Source organism: Onychomys torridus, chromosome 3 (assembly GCF_903995425.1).
Source record: "Onychomys torridus chromosome 3, mOncTor1.1, whole genome shotgun sequence".
NCBI classification, from domain to species: Eukaryota; Metazoa; Chordata; class Mammalia; order Rodentia; family Cricetidae; genus Onychomys; species Onychomys torridus.
In genome coordinates, this window is record NC_050445.1 from 138,715,124 (window position 1) to 138,734,230 (window position 19,107).

The window sequence follows — 19,107 nt, forward strand, 5'->3', positions numbered from 1 at the left end:
CGAGTGGCACAGCTGTTCAGGGATCCAGACCCGGACCTTCAGGAGGAGTATTCTGCTTCTCAGCCGCTTCCTCCTCTCCAGTCTGTCAAACCTATGGCACTGAGGCCAAGGCCCTGGCCTACAAGTCTCCGAGGGAAGGACAGGTGGGGCGGGGCTGGCCGAGACCGCCCACCAAATCCAATTCCCCAGAGGCTTGAGGCCTGCCAGGGCCTACTTCTCTGGGAAGGGGAGGAGCCACCTCGGCTTCACCTGAGGCTCACACTGCCGGAGCAGCAGGAGGGCGGGCAGGGGCAAAGACCAGGAAGTAACCCCGGCCAAGGAACCGCCCCCAGCAGACTACCTCTCAGACACTGCAAAGCAGAGGGCCCAAAGAATAGCCTTGAACCCTCTGCTCATAGGAAGTTCGGCCTTTGTGAACAAACCTCCCAGGATGCCAAGAGGCCCATCTGGCCTCCCACACTCTGAGAAGCAAGGGACTCTTGAGAGCAGGGTTGGTCCCCGCAAGGAGGACAGGAAGGACCTAGGAAGAGGAAGGCCTGGGGCAGTCGGGTAGCAACAAGTGGGGGTAGCCAGGACTACAAATGGATGACACCAAGGTTTAGTCACAAGCGCATTTATTATTCCCTGGAACACGAGGTCTTCTTCCCTAGCTGTGGCACACAGACAAGAACAAATCTCAGGAGGCAGCCACACTGCTTCCGGAAGCTGGCGCATGGGGCGGCAGCGTCATAGGCGGCAGGAACAGTGCCTTGAGCTTGCCGGACAGGCTGGCAATCTCAGGATCCTGGGCTTCGTAAGACTTGACTAGGCGGGCAAACTTAAGGACGCCTGAAAGAGGGAGCAAGGACGCCTGCTGGAGGCCAGTGTGCCTCTGGAGGCAGGGGAGGGGTCCTTACAGACACAAGCTGAGAGATAATTCACACTGCTGTCCTGCATGGCTTCAATCAACCCCCACCCAGCTTTCCCTAGGCACAACTGGATCCAATATTCAAGAGTCCTTAAAGCACCCAGGCATGGTGGCACACACCTATAATCCCAGCACTTGAAAGGCAGAGGCAGGTGGATCTCTGAGTTCGAGGCCAACCTGGGCTACAGAGTGAGTTCCAGGACAGCCAGGGCTACACAGAGAAACTGTCTCAAAAGAGAAAAAAAAAGTCCTAAAGCAGGACGGTTTTCACTGCCAGGTGAACCATGCTAGCTGTTCATTGAGTTGGCCTAGCTAGGCATGAACACATGTCCTTGGGAAGAAAGAGCTCAATCCCCAGCACCAAACCTATTAACCAAAACGCCTAGCAGGAAGTGCAGAAGGCCGCTGTTCAGATTAGAGCTAGGCCTGGTGACTCAAGCCTACTCAATACCATCTACTCAGAAGGCTGGCAAATTTGGTTCAAGGCCAGCCTGGGCACCTCAGTGAGACCCTGACTCAAAGAGAGCTCAGTGGTGGAGAGCTTGCCTAACTAAGGCCTTGGGTTCAACGGGGGTGGGGTGGGGGTGGGGTGGGGGTGGGGTGGGGGCGAGCTCAGCTAGGCCCTGGGCTCTGAGTGCCAATGTTTGATGTGACTGCCGCCCTGTGGCGAGAAACAGATCGACTCGGGGGCCACTGATCACGAGCCCCACCCCCACCGCATCCCACCGCCTTTCCGCGTGGGACCCACCTTCCCCGTCGCAACTGAAGCCATAGGCTTTAATAACCTCCTGCTGGATCTGTGTGGCTACTGGCAGCACGAACTGCAGCATCTTGCCCATATCGTTGCAGGCATTGTCTCTAGCCTCGTCCATGCGCACGGCGTTCTCTGGGGCCGAGAACGCTTGGATCACTTCCGCCAAGACCACTGCAAACCCGAGGCATCCCAGAGAGGTCCGCGGAGCACGAGCACGGCGGCCAGGCCCGGAGGAAGGAAGAGGCAGGGAGTTAGTGGACCGAGGCGGCCCGTAACCCGATAAGCTCGTCCTCCCCTCCCCGGAACGGGTACAGCACCCTCCCCGTAAAGGCGGCCCGGCCCGGCCCGGCCCGGCCCGGCCCAGCCCGCGCTCCTCACCCTTGGCCTGCTCCGCGCTCAGGGCGGCGGGCTGGGCCGCGGCGGACGCCATGGAAGGCCTGTCGCTACTTGACTAGTGCAAAGCCTGGAGAGATCCCCAGCCGCCTCCTGCCGCAGCCGCCGGGCCAGAGGAGGAGGGAAGGAAGCTACTGGGCACGAGGCGGAAGTGCCTGAGCGAGGACCCCAGCGGGAACAAGCCCCACCGCCCGCCAGGCCCGGGCAGAAGCTGTTCTTGGAAACCGAGGGGAGTGGGAGGGGTTTTCCGACGGAAGCCGGAAAACCTGCTAGACAAATTCTAAAAGAGCTGTAACACTGCCGAGCCGCCTTTGCAGCGAGCCCGGGAAGGACGCGAACTCCACTTTCGGTGAGGGTGAGATCAGCATGCCCTTTCCCTCCCCACATATGAATATGCGCATAACAAATCACGGCTTCATTGCTCGATTCGGTAAATAATATCCTAGAGGACTACTAAAATCAGTCGTTTCTTGAATTTGTGGCCGTTCGAGAGAGGGCTATGCAAATGACTCAATGCTGATTGGCTGGAAACAGCCAATCACAGCTCAGTTGTTATGAACAACAAAAAAAGCTTCGCAATAATAAAAGCTTGGTGCGAAAGCAGATGTAATTGGCCTTGTGTAGTGGTAGGCGATGTGGCCTGATGCCTTGTATTCTTACTACAGGCTCTTGTCACCCATCCCCACCTTAATCTGCAAGGGTAATCCAGAACGTCCCAGGGTATAGAACTGCACTTCTGTGATACTAGCACAAAAGCTGAGAGGTAGGAGGGCCACAAGTTCAAGGCCAGCCTGGGTTTCCATGACCATGGCTCATTTAAAATATAGAGGGGTGCCAGGCTCACCCTGCTTGGCAATTCTCAACTGCCTGTAACTCAAGCTACAGGGGTCCAACACCCTCCCTGGCCTCTGTCGGGCCCTCGCATTCATGGGCACGGACAGGAACCCATACACATAATAAAAATAAATCTTAATAAAAATCAGCAATACTAATCTTATTAGCCTACTGTTTCAAAACCATCGATCAAACTATGCTACGGAAGAGTCGGAGCTCCAGAACTGTTTTTGGAGCTTTCTGGTGGCACATTAGATGAGCCAGAGGTGCAAGGTCTGAGGAGTTTCCTAGAGTTGGTCATGCTCACTGGGGGCCTGTCCTTGCTCTCGAAGGCCTTACCTTCCCAATCCCGGGAGAGACCAGAGGACTGGCACGAGGCACCCCCATAAGCATAGCTGAGGATCCACGATCAAGAAATGCCCTGCCCAACCCCACCCCTTCCCACTTCCCCTAAGACAATCAGACCTCCCTCCCTACCCACCCCACCAGACCCACAGCCCCCCAAAAACAAGTCACAGACATATTCCTGGGGAACTGTGAGGATGTTTTTGTTTGGTTGGTTTTGGTCAGGATGTTTTTAAAGAGCATCATATAGATATTTATATATATAAATTATTAATGTGGGACGGGCAAGGGGCACACATCGCCGAGGGGGTGCACACGTGGGGATGGGGCAGGGCAGCACACGATGCTACGCAAAACAGCCACATCTAACAGATGAGATAATCACACCAACGGGTTTAGGGGAGGAGCAGTGGCCACCAAGGATTGGGTCTAGAGAAGAAAAGCAGGGGATGAGGAAGAGGGACCTGGTCCAAGATCCTGTGCACTTTCCGTCCCCACCCTTGCCACCCCCACCTCTGCACACAACCCCGGGCCTTGACCTTGTCTGTCCCTTCTTCCCTCCCTCCCTCCGCCCAGCTGCAGAAGCTCTGCAAGTGGGCAGCACCCTTTCCTCGGCTCGGGGGTGGGGATGGGGGGGTTGTCAAAAGGTTGGGGAAGTCCTCCAAGGTCTGGATGAAGGAGCAGTGGATGCTCTCTGGATGGCAGGTTCTACAGCGGCTTGTCACTTTCCTTCTTCAGGTGACTAGACAAGAGGCAAGGCGTCAGAGATGAGACTGAGAAAGGGGCGTCCCCCCAAAAAGCCCGGTATCCTGTTGTATGGGACCCACATCCCACCTCCCCCTGTGCCCTGGGGGCGACCTGCCGTACCTGTAGTAGTCTTCCTGGGCAGGTAGTGGCACGCTGTGCAGTGGGTGATGGGCATGCAGCCACTGTTGCTGTTCCAGAGCCAAGCGCTGCAGCTCAGCGGACTGTGCATGCATGGCCTGCAGCTGATGAGCTGCAGACATCGGAGCAGAAAGGGAGGCTGGCAGGTCCCGGTAAGGGGCAGCTAGGACAAGAAAGGACAGGAGCAGGTGACTGACGGCTAGGGCACTCAGCCACTTCACAGACAGTGGAAACTAAGGCTACGATGTAGAGTCACACCACCTGCCACGGTGGAATGGGACCAGGAGTCCAAGTTCTTGGCTTGGCCCTAGAGCTCGAGTCTCTTTTAGAAGGACCTCAGCCTGCCTGTTTCCATCATCTCAGCTCCTCACCTCTCTCCAAACTCCTCTAGGCCCACTCGACCACCCTACTTCCTCTGCTCTGGCCTTCCCTCACTTAGGCTTCTCCAACCCATCCTCCATCCTTACCAAAGAGCTGGTGACGAAGAACTTCGTTCTCGTGCAGAGGGTGAGGAAGAAGGGGGTTAGGGAGGGTCCCAGCTGGGTAGGGGATCCGGGTAAGGTGAGACCCTGAGGCCAGGGGGTCAATGAGAGGGTGCACCGAGGCGGAGGCTGGAGGGCAGAGAAAGGAAGGTGTCACCAGGAGGCAGGGTCAGGGACAACCATGCATTGGGGTGGAGGGATTTAGCCTGTGAAGACAGACCCAAGGGATCCAAAGCTTAATGAAGCCAGGAGGAAAGAGCTAGAGAGATGGAAGAAGAAACTGCTGGAGAAGAGACACGCTTGACTGAAGATAGACTACAGCTAGCAGAGAGGGCTGAGGAGGAAGGGAAAGGACAGATTACTCTGAAGAGAAGAAGAAGTTTAGAAAACTACTGAGTTTTTAAGTTTGAGAAATGAGACAGGGAAAAATGTAAGAGGCGGAATGAATATGAACAGATGAAAATGCCCAAAGCCTGTTGTTTTGTACACTTAATAAATAATCAAATAAATACAAGCTCTAACCAGGGGGAGGGGGAGGGCTAGAAGAAACGAGCAACTCCAAATGACTGAGTCTACGGCCAATCAGGCCATGTTCTGGGCGACAAGCACGACATTGAAACAGTGAGGGAAGCTCATGGCCTACGGCACCCAAACCAAACTTAGACGGACTTTTGCAAAAGGTTCTAAATCTACAGCTGGGCAGAAACACAGAAGACCCCTGGATATAAAGGAAGGAGATGCAACAGACGAGGTTTGGAGCGAGAACACTGCCATGTGAGGAGCTTAGAGAAGATGAAGACGGAGTGGCGATCCTTCACAAGGCTCCAGCTCGGTGTGTTATCAAGGGTGGAAGGCTGGACTACGAAGAGGGTGTAGACAGTGTGGAAGGAGAGTCAAGGAAGCAAAGATGACAACAGCAATCTCATGAGAGGTCGGCTGATGCCGGACCAAAGGGAGTTCTGTACAGGGGAGCGCAAGAGCGCTGTGGGATAGGGCAGAGCCGCCGTCCAAAGCAAGCACACGGGGCGACTTACCTGCATGGATGGCATCCTGCTGGTGCAGGTGAAGGTGGGAGTGGATGTGGGAGTGCTGGTGATGATGGGGAGTCACGTTGAGCATCTGCAGCCGGGCCAGCGGGTCATTGCCCAGGGCCGCCACCCTTTCTGCATGTTGCCTTTCAGCTGCCAGCCGCTCGGCGTAAGACATATCAGGACGCAGGGCTGGCCCAGCTGCCAGCGCTAGCCGTTCTCGCTCCAGGGGCCCCAGGCTCGGATGAAAAGGGAAAGGATGCAGGCCAGGCGGCCCAGGCTGTAGAGCCAGGCCCCCGTGTCGGGGGAAGGGATCCAGGCCTGGCCCGGGGACCCCATGTAGGGGTTCCAGCTCACTGGGCTTCACCTCAAAGCCAGGTTTGAGCCGGTCACGGAGGTCACGTTCACGGGCTTCCCGCTCCCTTTCTCGGGCAGCTGGGTCGCTGCTGTACAGGGCTGGGACATTGTAACCCAGAAGCCCCGGGTCCACGGCCCCCAAGGGCACATAGAATGGGTGGTTGCGATTGCCAGGAGACATGACGTGAGGTCGGGCGTATTCACTGAGGGTGCGCAGGGCTGGAGTGTCGGGACCCAGGTAAGGGGGCACCGTAGCCACAGCGCTGCCAGGCTCAAAGGGAGGCCGATGGGGCACTGGACCCAGAGACGGGCACTCCACCGGAGCACGGCCCTCCTGGGCCAACTTCTGCAGAACACAGAAAGCAGCGGGGTCAGCACTGCAGCTACGGGAAGCTGCCGGCCCCGGGCTGCCCGACTGTCTGAGCGGTGGAAAGCCAAAATGCCTCACCCCACTCCCAGCTTTCTTTTCCTCCTGCCTGGAAGCCTGCGCTCTCTGGGCTGCAGCGGCTCCTCCCCTCCGCCAGGTGGCGAAGCGACCGGAGTGGCGACGCCCGGGAGCGGGAGAGGCGCGCGGCGCACCTTGTGACGCACTCACCACACTGCGCTCCAGCTCGCGCTCTTTCTCGCGCTCGCGCTCCTTCTCGCGTTCCCGCTCGCGCTCGCGCTCCTTCTCTTCGCGCGCGCGCTGCTCGGCCTCGCGCCGCACTTTCTCCACCAGGTCGGCGCGCTTCTTGGCCAGCTTGGAGCCCTCCAGCGGCACGAAGTACAGGTCGCTGCGCGCGCACGAGTTGAAGCCGCGGTCCAGGTGCTTGTTGAACCTGCCGGGCACGGCGCCGTGAGCTCGAGCCCCCAGGGCCAGAGCAGCGCCGCCCAGCTCGTGTCCCCCGACCCGAAAGGCGCGGCGCCCGTGGACGCAAGGCCCCTGCCGCCCCCCGGCTCCCGCCCCCGGCTCCCGCCCCCGGCTCCCGCCCCCGCCCCGCCCGCGGCCGCTCACCTGGCCGACTGGCTGGCGTGGCTGGGCACGTCCACCACCTTGGGAGGGGGCGAAGGGCTTCGGGCCGGGGGCACCGGGCTCTCGGGGGTCTCGTACTCTTCGGCCGGCTCCTGTTTGATCTGCGCGGCAGCCAGGGGCGGCCCTGGAGCTGCGGCCGCGGGTGGCGGAGGCAGAGACGACAGGCTGGAAGGCCCCGCCGGCGGCAGGGGCCCTGGTCCCACGGTGGGCGACCCCGGCTTGAAGGTCCCTGGACCCGCTGGCGGAGAGGCGCCTCGAAAGCCGGGCGGGGTCCCTGTTCTGAAGGAGGGTGGTGACCCCGGCTTGTACCCAGGCGGGGTGGCGGTCTTGTAGGACCCCGGGGACGGGGCTCTCTTGCCGTACTGGGGGGGCCCGGGTGGTGAGGCCGTCTTGTAGCCTGCTGGCGAGGAAGCCACGGTGGCAATGACGGTGGAGAGAGTAGCTGAGGAGGTGGTGACTGGAGGAACTGGTGGGAAGGGGTAGGGTGCCCCTTGGGGACCCTGGGATGAGGAAGGGTGTGAGCATGAGTAGGAGGCTTGAGAGGAAGAGCCGGAGGAGTTGGAAGAAGAGGAAACTGGGGGGCCATTGGGACCTGCTTGGCTATAGGACACCTGGCCATGAGGTGGAGGCAGGTGTGCTGGCCCTGATGGGTAGGGCCTCAAAGACCCCAGGGAGGGTGACATGTTGTAAGGGTGTGCATGATGGGAGCCACTGCTCTCTAGGGGGTGAGAATATGCTCCAGGTGGAGGGGGCCCAGAGTTTCCGTGATGATGTTGTTGCTGCTGCTGCTGCTGTTGCTGGTGATGGTGATGTGTAGGGGCAGGTGGGTGGGCTGCGGATTGGCCCCCAGTAGGAGGGTAAGGGCCTGGATGGGTGTTGTTGGCCAAGAGGCGGCCATAGGGAGGAGGAGGTGGAGGACCCTGGCTCCACACGGCCTGGGATGGGAGAGAAGGCTGGGTATACTTGGGTGGCTGATTAGCAACAGACATACTTGTTGGTGGAGGGAAGGAATGAGGGTAACTGGGCAGAGCCTGGGAAGCTGGGTACTGAGGGGCGGAGGAGGAGGAGCTAGAAGAAGCTGCTCCAGAGCTACTGGAGGATGAATATGGGTACCGCATTGGGGGCCCAGGGGCAGAGGAGGAAGAAGCTGGGGGCAAAGGGTGGGGTGAGGGAGCCAGAGTTGGCCCCTTCTCTGGGCCAGGAGGAAGTCCACTCATGCCCTGACCCATGGCATGGGGAGAGGGCAGATGCCCAGGGATTGGCTGAGCCCCCATTCCAGGAGGAGAGGCTGAGGCATTGTTGAGGGGTCTCAGGGCAGGTGGAGGAGGCAGGTTTGGTGTCACATGGGGAAAAGTGGCTGGTGGTGGAGCAGAAGGTAAGTTCCCACCACCCACTGGAGTATTGGGAGGCTTTGTTGGAGGGGCACCAGTGGCCCCAGAGCTTGGGATTGGGATTGGGGTAGTGGGTGGGGGATGCTGCTTGCCTCCACTAGGGGCACTCACTGAAGAGGCAGCTGCTCCCCCTTTGGGACCCATGGGGGGTCCAGATAAAACACCTCCACCAGCATTCCCAGGGTAGAGCTGTGGGTGTGGGGGAGGAGCTCCAGGAGGCGGGCCCTGGAATAACCGAGATGTGGGTGGCTCCATTGGAGCATGATATCCAGCAGGTGTCACAGAAGGATGGGGTTCAAAGCCAGGCTCTGGCTGTCGGGGAGTGCTGTCTGGTGGTGGCAGGGAAGGAGGAGAGAGTGGAGGTGGGTGGTAGGGGCGGGCTGAGCCCTGGGACAGGCCAGAAGATGAATCGGAGTCATTCTCCACACTCCCAGGGCTGTAGATGCTGGGGGATGTGCTTCTGTTATCCTGATCTATATCCCTAGGGTCACTGCTGCCGTCATCATTAATGCTGCGCCCATCCAAGCTGTCCAGATCCGAGGGAGACTGTGGTCGAGGGAGTTCCTGCTGTCAGGGAAGAGGGCTCAATTTTCCTCTTTTCCTTCCCGTTTTCCCAGGATTCAAACTTATCTCCCTTTGCTCCTCACAGCACTGGGGTGCTACAATGTGTTGGGGATGCTTCCGTCATCTAGCTTCTCTCTCCCCCACATCTCAGCTGCTTTCTAATAGCTTATTTCCTTCCTTGTCAAACCCTGGTCCTTCTCAAGTGTCCATGTCAAACACTGACCCTTTACAATCGACTGCAGACCCTTCTTGCCATCTCATGTCCAACTCTCATCTCTGGTCCCTTTAGCTGTCCCCAAATGCCTGGTTTCCTTGTCTTTCTTCCTTGCTTTTCTAACAACAGTTTCATATAGCCCAGGCTAACCTCCAACTCACCACATAGCACAGGATGACCTTGAATTTTTTGTTTCTTGTTTTTTTGAGACAGGGTTTCTCTGTGTAGCCCTGCCTGGCTGTCCTGGAACTCAGAGATCTGCCTGCTTCTGCATCCCAAGTGCTGGGTTTAAAAGTGAGCACCACCACCACCTGGCTGACCTTGAATTTTTTTAATCCTCCTGTCTTGTCTGAATGCTAGGATGAGAGATGTGCACCATCGTGCCCAGTTTTTAGATTTTATTAAGTGCTAGCACTCTGTACTAGGCAAGCACTCTACCAAGTGAGCTACACTGCCAGTCCCATTCCTGCATCCTCCTTAAGACTTCCTTGTCCCTTCCACAACGGAGGCTATAGGCTATAACACCCTCCCTACCCTTCCAGTCCCCTGTGGCCCTGCTTTGTCACTTGCTGTTCTAACTGAAGCCTCAGGAGCTGACTACCATATTACAGACGAGACCACTCCACACAAGCACCAACCAGGACTTTTAGATCTCAGCGGAGATCACAGCAGGAATGGTGCACAGGAGGAGTTGAGAGAGCATAGTCAGAAAGGTCACGGTCGTCACAAGGTCTCTCACCTCAGTTTTGGTCTTTTTGGGTGCACTGGTCTCCTCACTTTCACTCTCTGAGATCTCCTCACTGCGGCCCTGTTTGTTGGCCTTTGGGGTAGAGGTTTCCTCTACTCGGGCCTTCTGTTAGAGAGAAAGAGAACATGCTTGTCTTCTGTCTCCTAAGCCCCTGCCAAACTTGAAGCCCTCCACCCCCGAAACCCCCTTCAGCTGCAGTGCACCCTGTGGGGACCAGAGGAGGAATACCTTGGCTGTTTGCCTGGACTTCTCAGCTTTGCCATCACTGCTGGATGTGCTGACCCCTCCAGGGGAGGCCCGGCCCCTTGATCTCAGCTCTTCCCGGGGCCCGGGGGCCTCTTTCTTCCGTCCACTCCTCATTGACATCTGAGAGCAGGATGGAGGTGGCACTTTAGGTTACACTGTTTCTGTTCTCCGCTGTAGGCCCTTCCTCCCAGCTTCCCTGCCCCTGCCCCGCCGTACTGCTTGCTAAAGCTTCTACTCACCGAATCTTTATTCTGTCGTGTCTTCATTCTTCAGGCTGTGGGGACCCCATTCTCCTCTGCCTGGGCAGCTGAATACAGAACCTTGTTTGCTGCACCCCAAGCTCCCCACAGCCGTGGTCTGGGAAGCTGGAAGCAGCTGTAGGCACCAGGTACTCACAGGGTGTTTTCAGAGAAATCTGTTAGGAAAAACCATCAGCCTTTTCACATTGCAGCAGAAGCAGCAGGGGTCTGTCTGAGTAAGAAGCCTGGTCCTAAGAGTCAAGGGGCACAGACACCACAAGAGACTGCAGCTCACGCCGTAGGCTGCATCAGCTAAGTGATGGAGACCCTCACAGTATATTCTCTCTCATCTCCAGGGAAGGCAGAAAATTCAGATGAACCTACGAACCCCAACCTAACACTTAGCAGGACTTTACCCTTCACAAGCCCTAAAGAGTATCTGTGGCCTGGTATGGTGGTGGATGCCTATAGTGCCAGCATTCAGAAAGCTATAGCTTGGGCATCACATGTTCAAGGATAGCCTGAACTAGACAACAAAATCCTGTCGGGAAAAAAAAAAAAAAAAAAGTATGCTCATTCATTCATTCGAGAGCCTCACAAAGAAACAAGGCTGATGTGTTAGTTTACTGGGCATCTTCGTGTCAAGCCCTCTACATAGAATTTCCTGGCACATCAACACACTCTACAGTGGATTAGTAAGTAAGGAAACTGAGGCTCAAAGACTGACTGCGAGCTGCCCCACCTTCCACAGGGAAGAACCAATGACGAAGCCAGAACCAAACCCTCTGCAACCTGACTTCAAAGGCCACACTCACACGCTCGCCCTTTAAACTCTCCTCACAAGTTGGAGAGAATTCTGAGAAGCCTAGATCAGTCAAACAGATAACAATCTTGTTTCACATCAGACAATGTAGAAGACTGTCCCATTCTACAGTACTGAGCAGCACAGGCTCACCAGTCAACCCCAAATGGAGGCATCTTCGAAACTCAGACACTCTAGACAGCCTCATAAGGATCCATCCTCTAGTGGTTGACCTTTTCCACTTACAGGGCTTTTGTCCAGAGAGTCAGCCAACCTGAACTGACAATGTTTGGGAGGAAAAATTACAGAAAGTTCCAAAGGAAGTTTGAATCTGTTTCATTGACACCCCCGGCTCAATCTACAAGCATGCTATGTGGACACAAGCTGCTGTAATGTTGCACCTTTCACAAGACCTAGGTCCCTCTCCAGCTTTGGTTCAACCATTGCTCACCTTCGCATGGCACGTAACCTCGGCTTTGAACAGGTGGACTTTATCAAACATTTACATGGAACTGGTTACTATACATGATCCACAGGTGATTTTAAAAATATGGAGGAGTGTGTGCAGGTACAAAGACACAGCATCATTCCAAACAAGGGACTTGAGTATGTGTTAATTTTGGTGTCTGTGGAGTGTACTGGAAAAAATCCCCCAGATATCAAGGGAAGGCTGTATTGGTGTTTCCTGTGCTTAAAAGTCAAAGCTTTCACAGGAACCAGACTAAGAATGCACTGCTGGGCTGACTGAGGGAGGGTATGCAGATGCTACGATGGGGGGTCAGGGGGCACAGCTTGAGTCGGCCTTCCCTGTCACCATGTGGAACCTGGGGATCAAACCCAGGTGTCAGGCTTTGTGGCTCACTGCTCAGTGAGCATCTCACCAGCCCAACTCAAAACTTTTTAAATTTTATTTTAAGGTACATTGGTGTTTTGTCTGTATTCATGTCTGTGTGAGGGTGTCAGATACCCTGGAGCTGTAATTCCAGACAGCTGTGAGCTTCCATGTGGGTGCTGGGAATTGAACCCAGGTCCTCTGGAAGAGCAGCCAGTACTCTTAAGCCTGTTCTTGTACTTGGCATGAGCAGCCTGCCCACCTGTATCTAGCAGTACAAACAGGGACGTAGGCATCTACCCGTGCATCCACAGCCACACATTTTCATCTGTGCTTCAACTCCTGGTCCTCCAGCCTTCACTCCCCGGGGCTGGGATCACAGGCTTCCTTGGTGCTGCACACTGACCCCAGGGCCTCAGGCATGCCAGGAGAGTACACTGGACTGTACGTATTTCTAGTCCCTGTCCTCATTTATGTTTCTTGCTAAGAGTCAAACCACTCCATAATACTACTCATAAAATTTTTAAATTTAATTTTCTATGTGTGAACGTTTTGCCTGAATGTAGGTATGCGGATCATGTGTGTGTCTGGTCCCTGGGGAGGTCAGAGAAGGACAACAGATACCCTGGAACTAGAGTTAGTGCGGGTGTGACCTGTTATGTGGGTGCTGAGAATAAAACCTCAGTCCTCGGCATGAGCCACAAGTGCTCTAAACCCCTGAGCCATCTCTTCAGACAGTTTCTCTTGTCTGTCTCTCTATCTCTCTGTCTTTCGGTGTTTTTCTCTGAGACAGGGTCTCACTGTAGACTAGGCTATCCTTGAACTCACAGAGATCGGCTTGCCTCTGCCACCTGAGTGCTGGGACTAAAAGTGTGTGCCATTATGCCCAGCCTATAACATTTTAAGTGCAAAAAAGCTACTGTCACAGTTTTCCTTTTTATATTTTCTACTGATGTCATGTACACACACATGGGGTTTGTTGTGTCCTTATTTGAGACAGAGTCACACGATGCACCTTGCACCAGCCTTAAACTAAGCCCAGGAACCTTCCGTTTCAGGTTCCCGGCACTGGGTTTGTAAGCGAGCACCTCACCCAGCTAAGGGTACTGTTGTCAATGACCTTTAAACCAACTGACTGTCAGTAGTTCCATTTGGTTATTGTTTTGAGGTCAGGTCTGAAGAGCTGGAATTACAGGCACACCCCAGGTTCGGTAGGTCCTTTGAGTTAACTGATGTTAGCCCGGTGAGAATAGACTAAATTCACCCACCCATTCTAAGTTGGGAGGTGCAGGTAAATGACATGTTTACATGTATTTTCTCCAAGTAATACAGAGTAATCTCTTTTGCCCAACCCCACTGAACCATACTGAGGCAGGCAGTAAGGAATGAGTGAGTCTAACATTTCCAGGAAACTCAGTAACTTATACTTAAGGGGCACAAAATAAATGAGACAAAGCCCCAAGTCTAAACTTTTGACTGATGCTTTGCCCAGTGAGCCAGTTTACTTCAACTACAGCTATAACCACATTTTTTAAGTTGTTTTGTGGATTGGTTTTAAAATACTATGCATTACCAGCAGGCATGGTGACACACATCTGTAATTCCATCACTTGGAAGGTGAAAGAAGGAGGACCAACCACCCTCGGCAAATAGCAAGTTCAAAGCCAGGCAGTTCCATGAAATCATGTCTCAAAAAAATAAAACTACAAGTGAAAAAGAGGAAAGGGAATAAACCAATGTCCAAAGAACAGCACCGAACAGAAGAAAAGGAGAAAAAAAATGTGAACAACAATGACAACAAAGAACAGTACCTGGGGCTGGCATCCATCAGCCCTCCTAGAACAGGGCGCCCATCTCCTCTCATCACAGAACTTGTTACCAGGTCAGTTTGATTCTTAAAGGATCCAAAAGGTCAAAAATATACTGGCGTTCCTTGAAGAACACAGCGATTACTGTGTGCCTTTCTTACCCTTTTTAATCAGCTGAAATCTGATAAAAATTTGCCATGAGTAGCTTTGGAAGAGAAAGACAGCATCACCGGGGCATAATTCCTGGGATAAGGTGTGGCAGAGGAAGGGGTAGAGCTGGAGACTGAGGTCGGGTCATACACGAAGTCTGAACTTGAGTGGTACTCTAATACCAACGACCAAGTGGTACGCCATCTTGCCTAGAAGGCTGTTGCGAACTAACACAGAGCATCTACCGTGTACAAGAGCACCCATTTGCCCCCACTGCCTTATTGTAAAAGGAAAGCAAGTAAGAACAAACTCAGAAGGCAGGGAAACAGGAACTCAGAAAAGAGTCCCAAAGTAAGCAGAGGAAAGGGAGTTACGAGGGGTTAAAGATGCAGATCAGTGGTTAGAAGCACTGATCTAGCAGGCATGAAGCCCTGGGTTAGATTCCAACACCACATAAAACAGGGTGTGGCGCATGCCTGCAATCTCAGGACTTCAGAGGTAGAGGCAAGGAGAACACAAGTTCAAGGTCATCTTGTGTAGTGAGTTCCAGCCAAGCCAGCGTGGGCTATGGAAGACCATCTCAAAAAATAAAAACAAAGATTAATACCAAACCAATGACCTGAGTCAAAGCATGGGACCCACATGGTGGAAGAAGAGAACAGACACCCAGTTACCCTCTGCCCTCCACATGGGCACCAGGGCACACACAAAAATACATGTCATTCTTTTCCCCAAGGAAGAAATGAAGGAACAAATACGACAGTGTCAGAAGATGGCCATGTCACATGCCCTGGGAAGAGCTGACAGAGTACATTTACTTCAGGATCACTGACGAGTCTCCACCATTCCAGATCAGCCTGCCTGCCTAACCACCAGCTGAAAATGACTGACTATCCATGCAGCCCAGACCAGCAGAGAACAATGCAGTAGCCTAAGTCTTGCTAGAACCCAGGACTGTTGAAGGAGCCACAGAGGCCATTTCATCACACAACGAAGGTGAAGCTCAAAGACGAGAAGTGACTTGCCCAAGGTCACAGAGGTACAGCCAGAGTACACCCTGGCCTCCCGGCTCCCGTTCCAGAGCATCCTGTTCTGCCCAAGGCTGTTTCATAGCCCTCTCCCCTGGGCCACCCACACCTGAGACAGGCATGAAGAGCCATGCCATTTCTGTTAAGTTCAGGGAAGTAAGGCCAAAGATCAGTCGAATGAAGGGGTCACCCTGAGAACTGACAGAGAGAAGAGAAATCCAAAGAGGACTCCAAGAAAATGAAGTAGTGCAAAGAATCAGCCACTTACAAGGCGTAAGGGTGGCAGAGGCCGGAAATGACCAGGATGAGGTAACTTGGGTTTTTATTTTTGTCTCTGGAGCTCAAACCCAGAGCCTATGTATGCATACTAGGAAATAACATTACCACTGAGCTAGCCCCAGCCCAGGACCAGATAGTTGAACAACAGTATTTTCATCTTCCCACCATACCCAGGAGGAGGCTTGCAAGAATGAGCTGCAAGCAACAGGGCTACCTGTTCCAACAGACTGCTGGGAGAGAAGGGGTGCACCTCCTTAGGAAACCCCTACTTGGGGCAACACTAGAAACATACCCCAGAACCCCTCCCAAGAGTCCCTAGGACATAGCTGTAGGCTGAGGCCCAATCTACATACTGAACCCCCACCTATAGGAAGGACTTCCCACTGGATCACAGCCATGGCAACAAAATGGGTGAAAAAAAGTGCCCCCCAAGAGACCATCCCAGGGGTCCATCTGGCAGCCACTATTTCCACCTCAGTTGCCAAAGCAACTCCGACCTTCTTACAGTAGTACCCTCAGGGAAGGAGCTTTAGGGTAACCTGCCCCAGGCACAAAGGGAGACCCCGGGGATCAGAGCATCACTGACGGCTTCCCAGATAGAGCCCAGCTGTGGGGCAGCCAGAGCTCTGGGGATGAGTGTGGAGGTCACAATTCCCTGGAATGCCTACAAGATTGCCCAATTCTGTCTTCTTTCCCAACCTCCCAACCTTTCTAATCCTCCCATCTAATCCTGCCTTTCTTTTTAGTGTTAGGACTCACACTGCCGAGCCTCAGTGCCCCCTTCAACGAAGTAACTAGGTCTGGGATTAGGAAAACAGGGTCAGAGGTGACCTGGAGTGGGGAAAAGAAAACTGAGTCACAAAAGATGCGGCCTTCCCATTTCCACCCCAGGCTTCTCAAAGACGGGCCTCTCTTGGTCCTTCCCCATTCCCCCAGGTTCAATCCCCCTCTCTGCAGCTACAATCCTGTGCTTACCATCTACCACACCCCTTTCCAGGTTCCCAATTCCCTTCTGTTCCTAATACCCGCAACCCTGGGTTCTGGAACCCGGGTTCTGGGCCTGCGGGGCTTCTGGAGCCTTCACGCCCCACCTCGCTGCCATCTCTCCAATCCGTCCTGCCTTCTCCGCGAACCACCCGCACGGCATCCCCCGTTTTACCTCCGCCAAGTCTCCACCTCGGCGTTCCTCCCCTTTAGGCTCTGGTCCTGGCGAAGCTCGGCCCCGTCAGCCCTCCTCCCTACACCCTCCTCCCCCACCTCCCGAGCTCGCGACTCCCGGGCCCGCGTCCCTCCTCCGGGCGGCCCCACCCCCTGAACCCCCAGCCTCGGGCCCGGCCGTGCCCGCAGTGAGGGAACGCGACCGGGAAAATAACAAATGGAGGCGGCGGCGGGAGGGGGACCGGGAGGGGTGGGGGCGGGGAGCCGAGGCCCGAAACGGGGCGGCCCGGGCGGGCGGCAGCGGACCTTACCTGCGAGCGGCTCGGGACGGCTGGCTGGCTGCGAGTGCAGTCGGGCTCCGGCGCCTCCCGGGGACGGCGGCGGCCACTCCCGCCCCTCCTCGCTGCGCGGCTTCAGTCGCCGCCTCGGCGGCGGCGGCGGCGGCCCCGGCCCCCCCGGAGGGCGGCCCCCATGCCTCGCTCCCCGCGCAGCCCCGATCGGCTTCTCGCGCTCCCCGCCCGCCCGCCCGCCCGGAACGCGCCGCCCGCCCCCGCCGCGCCGCCCGCCTCCGCCCGCACTCGCGGCCCCGGCGAGGCCCGCGGCCCCCGGCCCTCCCGCCGCTCGTGCCGCGCGCCCCTAGCCCGCCCCGAGGCCAGCCGCCCAGAAACGCGTCCTGGCCCGAGGCCCCGGCCCGGCGCCGGGCTGCGGACGGGCAGGCGGACGGGCTGGGCGGCGCGTCCGGCGACTCGCACAGGAAAGCGGACGGCGGAGGGAGGGCGCTCGGGAGAGGGGGATGGGAGCAGGGAGGAAGAGGGAGAAGGAGGGAGCGCGGAGGAACGGAGGAGAGAGGGGCCCGGAGGAGACGCGAGGGAGGGAGCGCGCGGCAGTCGGGGGGCGGAGGATCGGGGAAGGGGAGGCGCCGGGCGAGTTCGGCCGAAGCCGGCCGGGGCGCCGAGGGAGAGGGCCTGGCGGCGCAGAGCGTGGGGAGCTCGCGGGCCCCCGCGCGAGAGGGCTGGGTGGGAGGGGCTGTGAAGGCAGACACCGGGAGGCTGGAGAAGTTTGGGGACGAGGGGCTGTGGCAGGGGTGAAGTGGGAGGAGTTTGGGGGATCCTGAAGTAGAGATTGGGATAATGGGGCTATATTGGAAAGATGGAGAGGAAGGACCAGAGCCTTAGACTGGAGGTTGTTTAGGGGCTGTTTCGGAGAGAATACGATGGAAGTTTGGAGACCTGGGCGGAAAAGGATGGAAAGATGAAGACCTACTAAGAGAATGGTGTTTCTGGAAGAGATAAGAGTTTAAGGGGTGGTTGGTGTTGAAAAGAATGCAAACCACAAGAATTTGGGAGTGATGGAGGGAAGCTGCAGGGAAGTCCAGAGATACCTTTGTGGGGGCGAAGGCAGGAGAGGTCTCAGAGGAGATTTTACAAGGTGGGACCAGATGCCCATTCCAGAGGGAGACTGGGGTTTGGAGTGGGTTGATAAAACCAGAGGGTGGGGACTTTCAGTCGAACTAAGAACTGTTTCCTTTGGCAAATAAATTGGAGGAGAATGAATTAGTCTTTGTGGCATCATGGCAAGAGGGTCAGTGATGGGAAAAGAGGGAGCTAAAGATGGAGAACACTGCGGAGAAGTGACGGAACGGGGGCGGCAGGCCCTGGCATTGAGGTGACTGAGGACCGGCACTTCACAGTTGGCCCTTCATTTTCTAATGGAATCGTTTTCTTTCTCAAGTCTGTTTGAAGTCACACTACCAGCATCTTCAGCCAGAGTCACGGAGGGGATCAAGTGGAAAGGACCTAGACACATCCCTAGGTGCCCTGGTTCCCTACAATGATTATTGGAATATGGAGGCAGACCCTAGCATGATCTCCCTAACTCTCCTCCTGTCAATGTGTCAGTCATGTCCAGGCTACAGCCATGAAGTCAGCACCCCCATCAATCCACCAGTGCCTTCTTCTGGGCTCCCTGTCTGGCCCCACACCAAGCAGCAACATCTCTCAGGACAAAGGACACTAGAGACAGGGTGATTTTTGGCAGCTGAAATTGGGAAGGCTAGAGAAAGGGAGGGAGGCGGGCTGGGAAATGGGAAGAGCTGGAGCTGGAGTCTGGATTGGGAGCCCTTAGTAGTTCTCCAGATTTGGAGTGGTGGTAGGGCATTTGTGGGGCACTCTAGCTGCAAACCAGGTGCGTGGAGTAGGGGCACTGAATGGACAGACTGCCTTTAGGGAAGGAAGGAAGGAGAAGATCTCATTCCTTAGGCCAGATTCAGCCAAGTTCTTGAACTTGCCCAAAAGCTCTAAAGATTCCAAAGCACTAGGGAAACAGAGCAAGAATCCTCCCCACCATCACCCGACCCTGAAACCCCTTGCCTCTGCAGGGACTCACATTTCCCCCATGCCCATCTTCTGGCCCCTTGCAGGGCCTCCCAGAGCCCGGGTCGGCTCCCTGTCCTCTTATACCCTGTTGCTTCTTCTCTGTGCTCCAGGGTGCCCTCTGCTCCTTCGTCCACCGACTAGTTTTGCTGAGACTCCTCCCTCCCTCTCTCCCAGCATTTCCTCTCTCTCCTTTAGTTCCCACTGGGCCTGGCCCAGGCCCTCTCCAAATCACTTCTAGACTGAGCGGTCCTCCTTGTTTAACCACTAAGGCAAACA

General features: G+C 55.6%; 2 protein-coding genes, 1 long non-coding RNA gene and 1 other non-coding gene across 7 annotated transcripts; 1 reads left to right on the forward strand and 3 right to left on the reverse strand.

Moving 5' to 3' along the window:
* Nucleotides 1–597: 597 nt before the first annotated feature.
* On the reverse strand, nt 598–2,548 carry C3H12orf57 (chromosome 3 C12orf57 homolog). Its single transcript, XM_036181563.1, has 3 exons — nt 2,040–2,548; nt 1,656–1,832; nt 598–828 (listed from the first exon to the last, which is right to left on the reverse strand). The coding sequence occupies exons 1-3, from the start codon at nt 2,089–2,091 to the stop codon at nt 677–679; spliced, it is 381 nt and encodes a 126-aa protein (XP_036037456.1). The 5' UTR covers nt 2,092–2,548; the 3' UTR covers nt 598–676.
* LOC118580957 lies at nt 2,293–2,354 on the reverse strand. Its single transcript, XR_004944607.1, has one exon. It is a non-coding gene; the product is annotated as a U7 small nuclear RNA (small nuclear RNA).
* Nucleotides 2,549–3,411: 863 nt separating the features above from the next.
* Nucleotides 3,412–16,955, reverse strand: Atn1 (atrophin 1). 4 transcript variants are annotated; one of them, XM_036180624.1, is made up of 11 exons: nt 16,768–16,955; nt 16,058–16,129; nt 10,400–10,575; nt 10,143–10,280; nt 9,906–10,019; nt 6,980–8,952; nt 6,581–6,803; nt 5,635–6,331; nt 4,586–4,729; nt 4,101–4,281; nt 3,487–3,975 (listed from the first exon to the last, which is right to left on the reverse strand). In XM_036180624.1, the coding sequence occupies exons 3-11, from the start codon at nt 10,424–10,426 to the stop codon at nt 3,942–3,944; spliced, it is 3,531 nt and encodes a 1,176-aa protein (XP_036036517.1). In that variant the 5' UTR covers nt 10,427–10,575; nt 16,058–16,129; nt 16,768–16,955; the 3' UTR covers nt 3,487–3,941. The 4 variants fall into 4 exon arrangements, with proteins under 4 accessions (XP_036036515.1, XP_036036517.1, XP_036036514.1 ...); XM_036180621.1 differs by having other exon boundaries at nt 6,980–8,955; XM_036180622.1 differs by lacking the exon at nt 16,058–16,129 and having other exon boundaries at nt 3,412–3,975; nt 6,980–8,955.
* LOC118579401 lies at nt 9,454–12,121 on the forward strand. The gene is made up of 2 exons (XR_004944469.1): nt 9,454–10,548; nt 10,756–12,121. It is a non-coding gene; the product is annotated as an uncharacterized LOC118579401 (long non-coding RNA).
* Nucleotides 16,956–19,107: the final 2,152 nt, after the last annotated feature.